The 16191-nt window shown below is 36.7% G+C and overlaps 1 protein-coding gene across 7 annotated transcripts in view; it reads left to right on the plus strand.

Moving 5' to 3' along the window:
• LOC134529311 (ephrin type-A receptor 4) overlaps window positions 1-14448 on the plus strand; it is a 396457-nt gene extending 382009 nt beyond the window's left edge. For 6 of the 7 annotated variants that reach the window (XM_063363232.1, XM_063363230.1, XM_063363229.1 and 3 more), the window contains one exon: window positions 12723-14448. In XM_063363232.1, coding sequence (XP_063219302.1) covers window positions 12723-12990 — 268 coding nt within the window. In that variant the 3' untranslated portion in view covers window positions 12991-14448. The remainder of the gene's footprint in view (window positions 1-12722) is intronic. The other variant, XR_010074530.1, reaches the window with a different exon arrangement.
• The last annotated feature ends 1743 nt before the right edge of the window (window positions 14449-16191 follow it).

Here is a 16191-nt window from a genome sequence, read left to right on the forward strand (position 1 = left end):
ATATGTTGCGCCAATTTTAGTTTTGTTTTATTTTCAAATAGAATGCACAGACGAATCCACTTTCAAAATAGGTTGCTCACTCATTCATCACATATATTTGCCTGTCGAGAAATGCTCGCAGCCCAGGCAATGAGAATTAACGAAAAAAAACAAACTTAGTTTAAGTCCTTCAGTAAAATCTTACTGTCAGTACACAAAAATAGTGCAACGTCGTACAGGGCCGCACCCAGCGAAACCGAATTTCGCCTCGAGCCAAACGCCGACGAAGGTGATCACAATTTCTAATTACTGTCCGAATGAAATAAAAAAAATTAGGTTAACTTAATACTCGGCATGGCTCTGACCACCAACGTTAAATTATCTATCCCGCAATTTACTTCATTTTTGGCGAGAAGCCACCGAACGCGACCTACTGGTGCAGCGATCGACTGACGACTGATGAAGTCATGTCACCGTTTCCTCCACGCAGGGAGGAGAAGTCACATGACCTCACCTTCCAATCACATGCACGCTTCACTCACACTACACATCACAAGCCAATAGGAAAACAGAACACACATTGAAAACAATTTTCTATCCATAGAGCCAGGGACTTTACATTTTCCTTCTCTCTCCCACACCGTGAGACAGCAGTTATCACACAGTTCCCACGACCAGTGGGGAATCCCAGCTTTTATCTCTGTTGGTGGGGAATCACTGGTTCTTTCTCACTCACACTTACAGGCCTCTTATGACTTTCTCTTTTTACACATCACCCCAGACACAGTCCCTTGTTCTAGAATTATATTGCAACACGTTAATGAAAATTAAAAACAGCAATCAACATACAAATTACTTGACAAAATTCAACTTATTTAGAAAAAACCTGAAAAAGTGGGCAGAAACAGGCAAAAATCTACTACAGCAACTTATTTGTGAATAATTACATAAAAAATAGTAATGATTAAAAATGCCTCTTAAAATACAAGGTACATTCTTAAAGCATACAGCAAGTGAAATATCAACCCTTAAATACATAAAAATGGTAAAATATCATTAGAAAGACTTTTTAAGAAATATTTACATGCATAAAAATAGTTTAAAAGAAAAATATTTAACTAGGAGGGCAGGGGTCTTGCAACATTACACTGTGTTTTGGAATTTTAAAAAGGGTGGCTTTCTTGGTTTTTATAATTTTATTAAAAATCATGACTGTTCAAATTTTTACAAATACAATGATGTCCATATTCTTCTTGATCAATGTTATAATTGCTTTAATGAAAAAATTAATTCTTCTTTCACAATTTATATTATAAAACTGTGTAAATATCCATCTTGGTACTCTGTTGGCGTAATAAAAGCCTTGAAAAAAGAAACATTTCCACGAACTGTACTAAGAAACAACAACATATACTACTATACATATTTTTTAAATTTTTGTCAACAAGTGAAGTACTTAATAAAAAGTGACAAATCCAATGGACCAAAATGATCAACAGTTATATTAATTACAATCCAAAAAAATTTTGGCATTAGGTAAATTTAATGAAAGATGTATTCTATAAACAAATCTGACAACAAACTAATGGTTTATCTTACAATGACCCTATGATGTTATCAAATGGTTTTGTCAAGTATTTTTGAAGTGTATATGTACCTTCTAGCGGTACTAATCAAGTTCCTTTTAGTGATACATGTCTTGATATAAATAATGCTCCTATTATCACTGAAATTCTTGTATTATGTGGTATTAAAGTCTTAAAATCTTTAGAACAGCCAGTCTTGATGGGATACTAAATTTTATCCTGAAAGGCTGTTTATTAAATGTTATTAATCTTTTAGGGCGCGAATTACATATTAAAAGACTTAATATCACAGAAACAACGTGTATTTTTACTTCCTTTTATACATCTTATTATCGTCCCTCTTCTCACATAAACAAAAACAACAACTAGTGCTACCAACTCACAAACGTTTGATTGTATCTTTAACATTCCCTCTCAATCAAACATACATAACTAGCTACTAATCTAGCATACCACTATGTTTTATTATTTACTGCTTTTTTTTTTGGACTCAAGACCTAAGAGATACACAAATTGTTCAAACTTCAGTTTTCCTAGAGGCTTGGTAAAGCCATCTGCCAACTGTTCATCAGACTTGATGTAGTTGAGGGTAATCACTCCCGAATTAACCACATCTCTAACGAAATGGTACTTAATATCCACATGTTTCAGCCGTCTATGGTTTTCAGGGTTTTTTGCCACATAAATAGCTGACTGATTGTCCTCGTAGATGGTTACAGGTTCTTCTACATCAATACCTAGCTCCATCAAGACACTCTTTAGCCACAGCACTTCACTTACTCCAGAACTTAGAGCAATATATTCAGCCTCAGTTGAAGACAGTGAGACTGACTGCTGCTTGGTAGAGGACCAGGTAACTGTACAGCCAAACACCTGGAAAACGTAGCCTGACGTCGACTTACGGTCTGAAGAACTGCCAGCCCAATCGGCATCAACATATCCCTGAAGAGTTGGACATTGGTTCCTGGATGTGTACACCAATTGTAGTTCTGTTGTACCTCGAATGTATCTTAAGACCCTTTTCAAAGCTTTCCACAACTCCATTCCAGGATGACTTTGAAAACGGCTCAAGAAGCTGACTGCTGCACTGAGGTCTGGTCGAGTGCCTAACATGGCGTACATCAGGCAACCGATGAGTGCTCTACACCTCTTCTCGAGTTCTGTGTCCTCAGATTTGTCTGTGATATCCAACCCAACCTCTTGAGGGGTTGACACAGGCTTACAATCAGTCATGTGGAAGCGAAGCAGAACATTCTCGAGGTATTTTGTTTGGTCCAGCGTTATTTCTCCATCATGTTGACAAATGTTTATACCAAGGAAGTTTAAGACTGTTCCCAGATCTGTCATTTTAAATCGAGAGGCTAGCTTTTGTCGAATCAGGTCCACTTCCTCACGATCCATTCCCATCAGCAACAAGTCATCTACATACAAGAGAAGATAGGTTCTTGCATTCCCTTCAAGCTTACAATAAAGACAGTAGTCTGACCTTGAGCGATTGAATCCCAATTCCATCATGAATGAGTTAAATTCTTCATTCCAGTATTTTGGTGACTTTTGCAGACCATATAGTGATTTATTTAATTTCAACACTCTAACTGGTGTTTCCCCAATCACGTTGTTTGCAGCATCCATACCTTCTGGCTTGGTAATGTAGACCTCTTCATCTATTCTTCCATGTAAGAATGCATTTTTGACATCAAGCTGATAGATAGTCATATTGTACTTGAGAGCAATAACCAGGAACAATCTCATAGTTGGTAGCTTGGCAACTGGGGCATATATTTCCGAGTGATCAAAGTTATGAGTTTGCTGAAAGCCTTTTGCCACCAACCGTGCTTTGTACTGGATGTCTTCATCTTGATCTCCTGCCTTGATTTTGAACACCTACTTCGTGTCGATAGGTTTCTGGTTTGCTGGAAGATCCACTTCACTCCAGGTGTTGTTTTCTTCCAATGCTTTCAGTTCTCTTTCAACTGCTTCCTTCCACATTTTCCCTTCTGGTCTATCAAGGGCCTCTGCATAAGACTGAGGTTCACTGATTCCACTGTTAGAGAAAAGGCAGTAATCTTGAAATTTGCTTGGCATCCTTAACAACTCTCGACATCTTAGAGAACGAATATCTTGAGCATCTAAATGTCTCACTTCTTCACTGTCAAATCCTATGAAATCTTCTGCCGATGAATTACTTCCTGCTTCTGATGCATCATCATTTAGGCCTTGGCCCGCTTCGATTCGGTGGTGACATACATCTTCTTCATCCAGCTGTTGATCATCCCCATTCTCTTCTGATTCAACAAGCATTATGTGTTTCCTTTTTATGATTTCCTTTGGACAACTCTTGTGATGGAATATTACATCACGCGCAACGATAACCTTCTTTTCTTCAGGGAAACATATCCTGTATCCTTTCATGTTCTCTCCATACCCCACAAATATTCCCTTTTCACTTTTGCTATCCCATTTTCTGCGTTTTTGCTTAGGCACATGTACATAGGCCTCACAACCAAATACCTGAAAGTAGTCTATCTTGCTGGGTTTGCCACACCATAATTCAAATGGGGTTTTGTCTGTCACCGAACTTGTGCCTGTCCTATTTATGACATACACTGATGTATTGACTGCTTCGGCCCAATACTCCTTTCCTAGATCCGAAGAAGACAAAAGTGTTCTGGCTGCCTCCACAATGGTGCGCATTTCCCTCTCAACCTTGCCATTTTGTTCAGCAGCATAAGGGACAGACTTCTGATGCTCGATTCCTTTATCCCTCAAAAGTGTTTCAACCTCTGTGTTAGACACCTCAGTACCATTGTCACTGCGGATAGTTTTCACTGGGAATCCTGTTGCACTTTCTGCTGCTGCCAAGAACTCTTTAAATCTTGTCACAGTTTCATTTTTACTCTTAAGAAAGTATACAGTTCTGAAATGGGAAAAGTCATCCTTGAAGATCAGAAAGTACCTAGCCCCACCAAGGCTGTTCACTTCCATTGGTCCATTTAAATCAACATGAACCAGTTCACAAGGGTAATGAGTTTTAGTTTCACTGCAAGGAAATGGCAACCTGTGTTGTTTTCCACTTACACAGTCTTCACAGAAGTTGCAGCTTTCGCTGTCCGTGTACTCTATATTCATTCTATTCAAAACACGCTTCACATGTGAGACACTCTGGTGAGCAAGCCTTTTATGCCACATATTTAGAGAGTTATCTGATTTTACAGAATATGAGGAACTGAGAAGTACTTTAATCTTCACAACGAACAAGTTGTCATGACGTTCAGCTATCGCAAACACAACACTGTTTTTTTCAATTGAACACCCCTCTGACCTTCCAATCACTGTGAAGCCTTTGTTTACCAATGCACCTACCGAGAGCAGATTCAGCTCCAATTCTGGGACATACAACACATCTTTTATAACAGTTTCAGTCCACGAACTACCATTAAATACAGACACATTTATGTCCCCTACTCCACAGGCTTCCAGCAATTTCCCATTCCCTATTTTTACATTTCTTTTCACTGGGCGAAATGACGAGAACCATTCGCGACAGCAGCTCATATGGTCTGAACTGCCACTGTCTAGATAAAAGCCCTCAGAATCTGACCTACTGTTATGATACAGAGCCATGCACACTAAAGCCTCTGAGGGTATGGCCCTTTTTTCCTTGTTCTTAAGAAAGAAACAGTTTTTTATTATATGTCCAGGCTTTTTGCAATAGAAACACACACGTTTTTCTTGATAATGTTGAGAACTGTCTTTGGAATTTCCACTCATTCGCTTTGCAATTAGTGCAGTCTCCACGTGTGTTGGTTCATCTTCATCACCTAACCTCTCTTCTTCCATCAGCAAGCGGCCTAGGAGTTCATTGAGTGTTTGCTTGTCCGGGGTCGCTGACTCCCAAGACGTTCGAAAATGCTTATATCGTGCTGGTAGTGACATCAGGATCTTGGTAATAAGCATTTGGTCAGAAACTTGCTCACCTGCTTGTCTCATGTGTAAAGCAAGTTCCTGCAATTCTGACACATGATGTGCGATACCCTTCTCGGCGTAGCTGTAACTGAAAAATTTCTGTTGTTGTAGGTGCAAACTAACTTGCGACTTCTGCTCAAAGATAGATTTTAGTTTGCACCAAATTTCATGGGCAGTCACACACGTCAAAATATGCTTCATCGTATCTTCGTCCATTCTTGTGACGATGATTTCACGTGCCTTGACATCTTTTAACCACCATTCTTTGCTTTCCTTTGTGAACGATGACGAATTTTCATTTTTTGGTTTCAAGTCTGCCTCTACGACGTCAAGGCATTCCTTTGCAGCTAAAATTATCCTAATTTGGAAACTCCAAATATTCCAGTTATTTTTTCCCTTTAGAATAACTACACTTTTCTCACTCTCCATGACTCAAATGTGATTTTAAACTTACTGCTTACGAACGGCACTGCAGTAATGGCGACCGGGAGCAATACAATAATAATTCCACTCACAATCCCGTATTCAACTTAAACAGATGCAGACCTTGCCAGGTTGTGTCTGGGCCCATAACCTATTAAATGTTATTAATCTTTTAGGGCGCGAATTACATATTAAAAGACTTAATATCACAGAAACAACGTGTATTTCTACTTCCTTTTATACATCTTATTATCGTCCCTCTTCTCACATAAACAAAAAAAAACTAGTGCTACCAACTCACAAACGTTTGATTGTATCTTTAACACTGTTCCTATTTACTGGCTCCTTTTTTGAAACACATATATAATACTAGTCTCAAGTCACAAGTTTTTAGTTACAAATGAAAAGTTGCAAAAATTATTCCCATTCACTAAATTTATTTAATCAATGGATATTTTGAAAAAATATTTTGAAAATAAACTTAATTTTTTTTTAATTTTGAACTTAGTTATAAACTATCAGTAATCAACATGATTTTAGACAGGGAATGTGTACCGCCACTAATTTAATTACCCTCTTAAATCCAGTGTACTTAAGTACTCACTCTTCTGTTTTTTTTTTTTTTTTTTTTTTTTTTTGCTGATCTCAAAATATTCAAGAGAAAAACCAACGTTAACTATTGTTTTTTACTCGAAAATTATATTATTAAAGTTAACAACTGATGCACCAGTAATATGGTTACCCTCAATACTAAAAAAACTAAAATTATAATTTTTATCAGAAAACTTAATCATATGAATTATGTTTATAAATTAAATAATTTTTTAGTAAGTAAAACATCCAGTATAAAAAATCTTGTAATCATTTTAGATTCTGAATTGTATTTTCATAAACGTATAGATTTTCTTTATTCTCCTTATAGAATCCTTGCACTAATTGATATATCATTTTTTATACCTACTAATAATGCTGATTCAATTTTTTAAAAATTTTTTTGCATTACTCAATCATCTGAAACAATATAAAGACTACTGGTAGTAATAAGATTGAAAGTATTCAGAATAAAATAGTTTAAATTATGAATTCTACTAATCTTCCAAATATAAGTTTGATCGCCTTTCTGATCGCAGAACTCAGATGCTCTCATTATTCAAAAATGTTACAATCACAAAATTAAATGGAAGTATATTCTTGACAATACTGGTTTATGTGTCCCTCACTTTAATAGTCAATTGCTATTTTCCTTGTGTACCCTCCAAATGAACATTGATCTAAGTTATAGATTAGTCACAAAACATGCAATTTAGTTAATATCATATTAGATCTGCTTTATAGTTATCCATTATTCTGTTTTTTATTCTGTAATTACTTTTTGATTGTAATCTTCCTCTGTAAATTTTTAGTTGTTATGTAAAAATTTTGTTGGTGTTTTAACTAATTAAGTTTAGTTTGTTGTCTCTTATGTATTGTCCTTTTGTACATGTTGTGTCTTTGTACATTTGTTGTGCTTGTTCCTTGAGTCTCGTACTTTTTGTAGGCATTCTACAAATTAAATAAAAATAAATATTTAAAATTTTCATAAACCCAACAATGTTCCAGAAAAGAATTAAAACAAAAATTTTCAAGAACCAAAAAAAATATTTCAGTAAAATAATTTACCAAACTAGCTAACAAAATGAAAATAAGTAATTATTAATTAAAGATTTTATATAATATTTAAATACATAAAAAATGAATCACAAAATATCTTACTAAAACATATGAATACAACTAAACTGTGAGAACTGAAAATCTAAGTCTGCAATACTATTGTTACGAGTGGGGAAAATGGGTTCATAAAAGATACCCCAATTAATTTAATACAGTTTTATTTTTTACTAATGTCTACACCAGGGGTAGGCAACCTGGAAATGTAGGTGATCTCGGATATAGCCAGTATCCTTCCCTGAGGAGGAGACTTCTCACTCTACTAGTCTCAATCGCTCGGGTTTCACCAGTATCCCTGCCCGAGGGGGAGACTTCTCACTCTACTACTCCCAATCACTCTGGAATCGTCAGTATTGCTCACCGAGGGGGAGACTCTTCACTCGTATAGTCACAATTACTCGGATATCGCCAGTATCACTCCCTGAGGCTGAGACTTCTCACTCTACTAGTCCCAATTGCTCAGATATTGCTAGTATCCTTCCCCGAGGGGGAAATTTCTCACTCTACTAGTCTCAATCACTCGGGTTTCACCAGTATCCCTGCCCGAGGGGGAGACTTCTCACTCTAGTAGTGCCAATCGCTCTGGTATCACAAGTATCCCTCCCTGAGGGGGAGACTCCACACTCTACTAATCCCAGTTGCTTTGCTATCGCCAGTATCTCTCCCCAAGGGGGACTATTCTCTCTCCTATTCCCCCTTCGTTCGTATGTGGGTTCCTTTTATACCCGCAGAGGTCAGGCTGGAAGCACCCAAAATCAGCGCGTTAACGTTACATGTGTAACTGGTCAAGCGTGGAAACACACAAATGCCGCATTTGACATCACAAGTGTCGCTACCCGATAGCGCAGGCCTCGCTCATCCCCTATGCGACAGTCTCACAACTCTTCAGACATCTTGGCAGCGGGAGTTGGTAAATAGCGGGCCATGCCCAGGCCCCTAGCAGGGGGTACGGGAGCATAGGAAGGCCGTGATTGACAAGCCGCTAATGGCCAGGCAACACCTTGCCTTTCTCACTGGGGGGTGAGAAGGGGTCGTTGCCTACAGGACTCCATGCCAGCCGGCGGCCAATGTAACACTATAAAAAATTATAACAATAAACAAATTTTGTTTTTACAAATTATCAAAACAAATTGAATCCATTAAGGTGTGAAAAAGTTCGGCGAAGTGGCCAGTAGCCAGTTTCATATCTCCAGGAACTGCTTAGAAGATTTCTCGTCCGAAGCTGAGTCATCACGGTGGTCTTTACCAGTCTGAATTGAAACCATGTGTGCTTCTGGCAGAACTGATTTTTTTTCTTCACACTTAGGTCAGATTATGCATCTGCAGCCTCTCAAGCACCAGTTCCATGTGGTTGAGGAGTTCTTCCCACATCCGAGAGTAAGCAATTATTATTGTCCAGGTATGCGAAGTTGTTTACTCCGATGAGCCCTGGTAGAAATTATTGCACCATCTGCTGGAAAATTGCTTGCTGCATTCTCCAATCTGATCAGTATCACCTACAACTGGTACCATTTTCCGGTTAGAGTAGTAAATTCAGTGTACTGCTTTGATCTTAGGTGCATTCAAACTTGCCAGTATTCAGATTTGAGGTCCAGCATAAAAAATATGCTGATGTATGCAAGGCACTTGAGAGTGAAATGTAGATTCATTATAAACGACGCGGCATCCACCATGACTTGATTCAACGTTCAGTTTTCGACACAGAAGTGTTCAGTCCCGTCCTTCTTCACTTTTACCACCCACTATGTCTACTTCTTTCATCCCTGGAACTTGTTCTGTTTGGGGATTGATAAGGTGTGTGTCGGAAGTGTAAAAGCTGCCTAGTGGTGACTGGTTATTTCATTGTGGGCACTGGCAGGAGAAATAGTGAAAAAGATTCCACCACGTACACTGTCCTACCACCATATCTGGGCCACAGGCAAGGCCAGTAGGCAGTAGTGTCAGAGTGGAGGTATTTCTCAAATTTTCATCACTAAATTAGGATACTTTTGTGTGAGATAAATATTGTTTGATAGTTGACTTAGGATGATAAAAGTAAGCCATCTGATTTACATATATGTGAATGCAGAATTAAGACCTAAAAATTTTGAGAGGCTTTGAGAGGTAGAACTTCTACAATCATATGGTATTTCAAGATAAAACATAATGTAAATTACTTAATACTGCTCTATTACAAGCTGTTTCACTTCCAAATGAATCAGTCTCATTCTAATGAGTACCAGTGGCATATAAAGAGGAGTGTGGGTGCAGGCTGCCCCAGGTATCATCACTGAGGAGGTGACAAAATGACAGAACCAGTTTTAAAAACTGGACTCACAACACTTTTTTAAAATTATATTATTTAAAACCTTTTAAACATATAACTTTGTATGACACACACACAAATGTGTACACGCACACACGCACACACACACACAATCTCTGCAGTTTGGACTCAAGCTAAAAGTAAATAACTGGTGACTCATCTACATCCAACCCACAAGGAATCCTCTTTAATTACCTTTATAATTTCTTCTTTTATGACCAGGGTTTTCTTTCCTGAGAGCTGAACTGCAGCCATTGTAGAGACACTGGCATACTCCTTCTCTTTTTTGGATCTTAAGAAGTCTGTACTGATTTCTTAGTTTTTACGCACAGATAAACAATCATTTTATTTAATTTTGGAATTACAGTCAAGAGACTTTTCGATACAAGATGGAGTGCGCACTCTGAAGCTGTAAAACCCAAGGAGAATAGAAGTAAAAAAAAAATTCACTCCCAGGTTATTTTGTCTTGAAATTGTCCACAAACGATTCTGACACCACCAATACACAACATAAAACCAAAGAAATGTATTTTTGTTCCTATCAATATCAGGATTTATGGTGCATTTAAGAGTGCCAATTTCGCAGAGAATAAAGTTAGGAAAAATGTTTTAAGTGTTAATATTCAAAATTTATTAATCTTTTAGGGTGCAAATTACATATTAAAAGACTTAATATCACAGAAACAACGTGTATTTCTACTTCCTTTTATACATCTTATTATCTTCCCTCTTCACTCATAAACAAAACAAAACTTACTAGTGCTACCAACTCAAAAACGTTTGATTGTATCTTTAACATTCCCTCTCAATCAAACGTACATAACTAGCTACTAATCTAGTGTACCACTAAATATTTTATTTATTTTTTTATTTTTTTGACTCAAGACCTAAGAGATACACAAATTGTTCAAACTTCAGTTTTCCTAGAGGCTGGGGGGCGGCGCAGCACGACACACAACAGCTGATATAATATGTTTAACGATTATTGAAACTAGATGAAAATGGATTTTTGTAACAGTTTGGAATGTTTATATTGATATAAGTAATTATTTAAAGTCCACGGTGACCTGTTTATGATTTGTAATAAGTAAAAAAATAAAAAAAAAACACAAGCCTGCTTACATTTGATTGTTGACAAAATCTAAGGCTTACGTGATGTATTTTGAGGCAAGGAAATTTTTTTTTGGGGTGTCCAGCAAGGGGGCATTAAGGTTTTTCGCCTAGGGCGCCAATTTACCTTGCACCGGCTCTGGATGTAGTTGAGGGTGATCACTCCCGAATTAACCACATCTCTAACGAAATGGTACTTAATATCCACATGTTTCAGTCGTCTATGGTTTTCAGGGTTTTTTGCCACATAAATAGCTGACTGATTGTCCTCGTAGATGGTTACAGGTTCTTCTACATCAATACCTAGCTCCATCAAGACACTCTTTAGCCACAGCACTTCACTTACCCCAGAACTTAGAGCAATATATTCAGCCTCAGTTGAAGACAGTGAGACTGACTGCTGCTTGGTAGAGGACCAGGTAACTGTGCAGCCAAACACCTGGAAAACGTAGCCTGACGTCGACTTACGGTCTGAAGAACTGCCAGCCCAATCGGCATCAACATATCCCTGTAGAGTTGGACATTGGTTCCTGGATGTGTATACTAATTGTAGTTCTGTTGTACCTCGAATGTATCTTAAGACCCTTTTCAAAGCTTTCCACAACTCCATTCCAGGATGGCTTTGAAAACGGCTCAAGAAGCTGACTGCTGCACTGAGGTCTGGTCGAGTGCCTAACATGGCGTACATCAGGCAACCGATTAGTGCTCTACACCTCTTCTCGAGTTCTGTGTCCTCATATTTGTCTGTGATATCCAACCCAACCTCTTGAGGGGTTGACACAGGCTTACAATCAGTCATGTGGAAGCGAAGCAGAACATTCTCGAGGTATTTTGTTTGGTCCAGCGTTATTTCTCCATCATGTTGACAAATGTTTATACCAAGGAAGTTTGAGACTGTTCCCAGATCTGTCATTTTAAATCGAGAGGCTAGCTTTTGTCCAATCAGGTTCACTTCCTCACGATCCATTCCCATCAGCAACAAGTCATCTACATACAGGAGAAGATAGGTTCTGGCATTCCCTTCAAGCTTACAATAAAGACAGTAGTCTGACCTTGAGCGATTGAATCCCAATTCCATCATGAATGAGTTAAATTCTTCCTTCCAGTATTTTGGTGACTTTTGCAGACCATATAGTGATTTATTTAATTTCAACACTCTACCTGGTGTTTTCCCAATCATGATGTTTACAGCATCCATACCTTCCGGCTTGGTAATGTAGACCTCTTCATCTATTCTTCCATGTAAGAATGCATTTTTGACATCAAGCTGATACAGTCATATTGTACTTGAGAGCAATAACCAGGAACAATCTCATAGTTGGTAGCTTGGCAACTGGGGCATATATTTCCGAATGATCAAAGTTATGAGTTTGCTGAAAGCCTTTTGCCACCAACCGTGCTTTGTACTGGATGTCTTCATCTTGATTTCCTGCCTTGATTTTGAACACCCACTTCGTGTCAATAGGTTTCTGGTTTGCTGGAAGATCCACTTCACTCCAGGTCTAAATGAAATAGAAATGTTAATTTTATCATTGTAAAACCATAAGTGTAGCTCCTATTATGGCCTAATGTATTTAAAAGAGTGGGATTAATTTACTTGCAGTGAAAAATTGTTTTAAAATTGTTTTGCATTTGTTTTTCCTCAGGACTGCAAATCCATTAGCAGCCGATGCACCAGATATGACACAGTTTACGTCAGTAGAAGAGTGGCTCAATTCAATCAAGATGGCACGTTATCTTGAAAATTTTGAGCGTGCTGGCATAACCAGTATGGACGGTGTAGTGCGTGTCACCGTGAAAGAACTCACAGCACTTGGCATCACTTTAGTAGGACATCAGAAGAAAATAATGAATAGTGTGCAAGCAATGAGAGCACAAATCAATGCGAATCTCTCTGAAGGCTTTCTTGTTTAACAGCCATTATTTTTAGTTAATAACCAATATTTGATGCAAACATTGACTGCAAAAAATTTTTTGAAGTGGCTTTGTAATACTTATGTGACGTAAAATTCATACTTTAATTTAGTTCAAGAAATACATTGGACAGCATTACTTTACTATAGCAATCAGATCTTCCTGTGCAATGTTGGCGGAAACTTAAGGAAACTTAACAGTTGCAATAACTACAGTGCTATTATTAAAAATTGTGATGTGCTGATAAATATCAGTGCAAAATTTTTCAGCATTATTTAAATATTGAGTGAACTGAAGGTGAGAATAGTTTTATAATAAAATCCAGTTGGTATGCTGAAAATGTGATGACTGCTTACATCTGAATACATTATCATTCTAAATGAAGGGTTTTGATAGTAATTTTAATTTATATTTGCAAGTGTGTATGAACAGTGATATATGTTTTATTTATTATAAGCCTAAAGAAAATAACAGTTGAAAATAAAAGTTAAGTTAATTACCTGGCAACTATGAACAGAATTTACTATAAAACTTGCTTAAAATATTAAATCTTATTTAGAGATTTACAGAGTTTTCATTTCTGTTCAATAAACATGGCAGCATCATATCTATATACTTACAGCATTATATTACATAAAATGTGCCAATTTAGTTTGAGAAAGGAATAATTTCCCTACAAGTATCTATTTTTGCAAAGGGTGCAGACATATTTGTAAAATATTATTAACTAATTCATATTCATATATATTTATTTAATGTTTTATTTGTATTTTGCAAAATATTGATTTTAATACCAGTAAGTAAACCATTGTCAGTGTAGCAATGTGTTGGTAAATCAGTACACATGTCAGCACCTGAATTTTTTTTTTCTGAAATTAATTTTATTGATATCTGTTATGTTCTAAAGTGTTTTTACATTTTGTATTCAGATATCGTAGTAAATTATTTATATAATTTCTATAAGTCATTTTCAGTAGGTATCAAGAATTTGAAATGTTTATTCCAAAGATTGTGATAAAACTTTCATGCTCTATTGGTTTGGTTTGGCAATAAATAAAATAAAATAAAATAAAATATTTTCTAGCTTGTGCCTCTATGGATACATCATATGACTAATGTTTTAGTTTTTGAGAGTGCTTTGGTTGTGTGGGAAAAGCCCTTGTAATTTTTTTATGGTATTTGTAATTCAAATATAGAGAGAGAAAAAACAAATATCTCAACTGTTTTTATGCTGGATCCTGAAGTACTGATATTGTATTTTAAAATGTACTATACTGAGTTTTAGAATATTTTGATGTTTCCAATAGGTTACATTCTTTTCAAATGTTTGTATGATTGTTACATTTTGAAACAAGAATTTCATGTAAATTCCATTTTTTTTTCTTCTTAAAGGTACTTTATTTTTTAGTAAACTTCCTTTTTTATTGTAAAAAGCAATAAAAACCATTTTGATTCACAGGCTGCATAATTTATTTTGTTGTACAAAGTCCTTGGTAGATGCTTTTACGTATGTTTAAACTGAAACTGACACACTTCTTTGTTGGTAAATATTATAAAAAAAAACTGCAAAATGCTTTCTGACTTGAAAAATTAAAAAAAAAAAACAATTGAAATCTTTTTAACACTAATTAATTATTTATAAAATAAGACTGGGCAGAGCCTTTAAACTGAAGAAATATTTTTAAGCAATTATTTTACACTGGTTGAGTGGGATATAACATTTTCTTAAAGTTTTCAGAAAACGTAGGAGTCAATTTTGCAGCATTATTTCTTCCAAGCACTTAGTCTCATATATTCTGGATTGAATTACTTTCTGTTTAAAAGTTGACAGTAACATGTCAAATATATGTGTCATTGCATATTCAGTAAATGTACGATTATCTTTTAGCCCTTAGCACATCCAACTTTCAATGCAAGAAGTGTCGGATAGTTTGTGATTTGTACATTAAAATAAGCAATTCAACATTGAGTCCACAAATTTGTTTACTGTATGTTTTAAATTTTACCCATAATGGGTACAGCACTGCTTTGTAGATCTGCAGTCATGTGATAGGCAGCTGAGCCAGTCAGATGCCAATTCACTATTGGCAGATTGTCAGCAATTCAGACCTTCAGCATATTATAGCACAGTGTTTTAGTAAAATGTTTTACTTTGACAAATAAGGTTTCACAAGTTAAACTAATTGATAAGTGTTTTTGATTATATATGGCTGTTGTGGCAAAGCAATGAAATAGTTATTCTGAATTAATATTTGAATGTGAGTCACTTTGTTTGTTTGTTATATTTTTAAAAGAGATCAGGGAAAGTACACAATATGACTAGAAGAGGGAGGAGGATGTGAGTTCACAAAAGAAACAAAATTGTTTGTTGGAAATCAACTTTTATTAAACCTTTTTTCTCAATTATTAATCAGACTAATTTTTGTGTCAGTATTTCTATACTTAATCATAGGGCCGCCACCACATGTATTACGGGCATGTGGACCCGGCTACTCTCTCCTCAGGGCCGTGACATAGCCCGTGTGCAGCGAGGCCTTTTTCCTCCAATATAAATAAAATACACGGAATTATGTCCCCTCTCAGCGGGGGTCACACTATATGTGGAGACAACAAAATAAGGTAGGCTCTCGAAGGCGGCCCACACGCCTCAGTCTGTGTTTTGTCTCTACACGTGGTCACCCGCACAAAAAGAAACCGAGAGTTTGATTCAATACGTTTATTGATGTTGCTCGTCTGTACATTTTACACATTATCAATGTTAAGAGCCGGTGGCATGAATCGGTATAAGGGTGGTCCAGACACATGTACTGGACTGCGTTAGAGTTTGTATAAGACCAGAATCTGTCTTGCGAATTAAATAAAACCTAAGTAAAACAGCCTACTGCCCGAGGTAAGCCCTGGAGTTAAAATAAAGTGATTGATATGAATGAAGTAGGCAGATGGACGTGGTACAGTGATAGTACAGAGTTGCAGACGAAGGGTGCGTGAAGCTCCTTACCTCGGGCAGTCGCGACGACAGACTGGCTCCTCCTAGTGCGCCCTCGAGGCGGGCCCACAACTCACATCTGGTCAACAGCCGTTACATACATTTAAATAAAGCGTGCCACAGGGAAAATAATTGAACACCTATAAACCCTTAATTAGCCTACTGGCTGCAAACAATAACATTATATAACTAATTGGTTTAAACTCATTTAACAT

This window comes from Bacillus rossius, chromosome 2, assembly GCF_032445375.1.
Source record: "Bacillus rossius redtenbacheri isolate Brsri chromosome 2, Brsri_v3, whole genome shotgun sequence".
Classification (NCBI taxonomy): Eukaryota; Metazoa; Arthropoda; class Insecta; order Phasmatodea; family Bacillidae; genus Bacillus; species Bacillus rossius.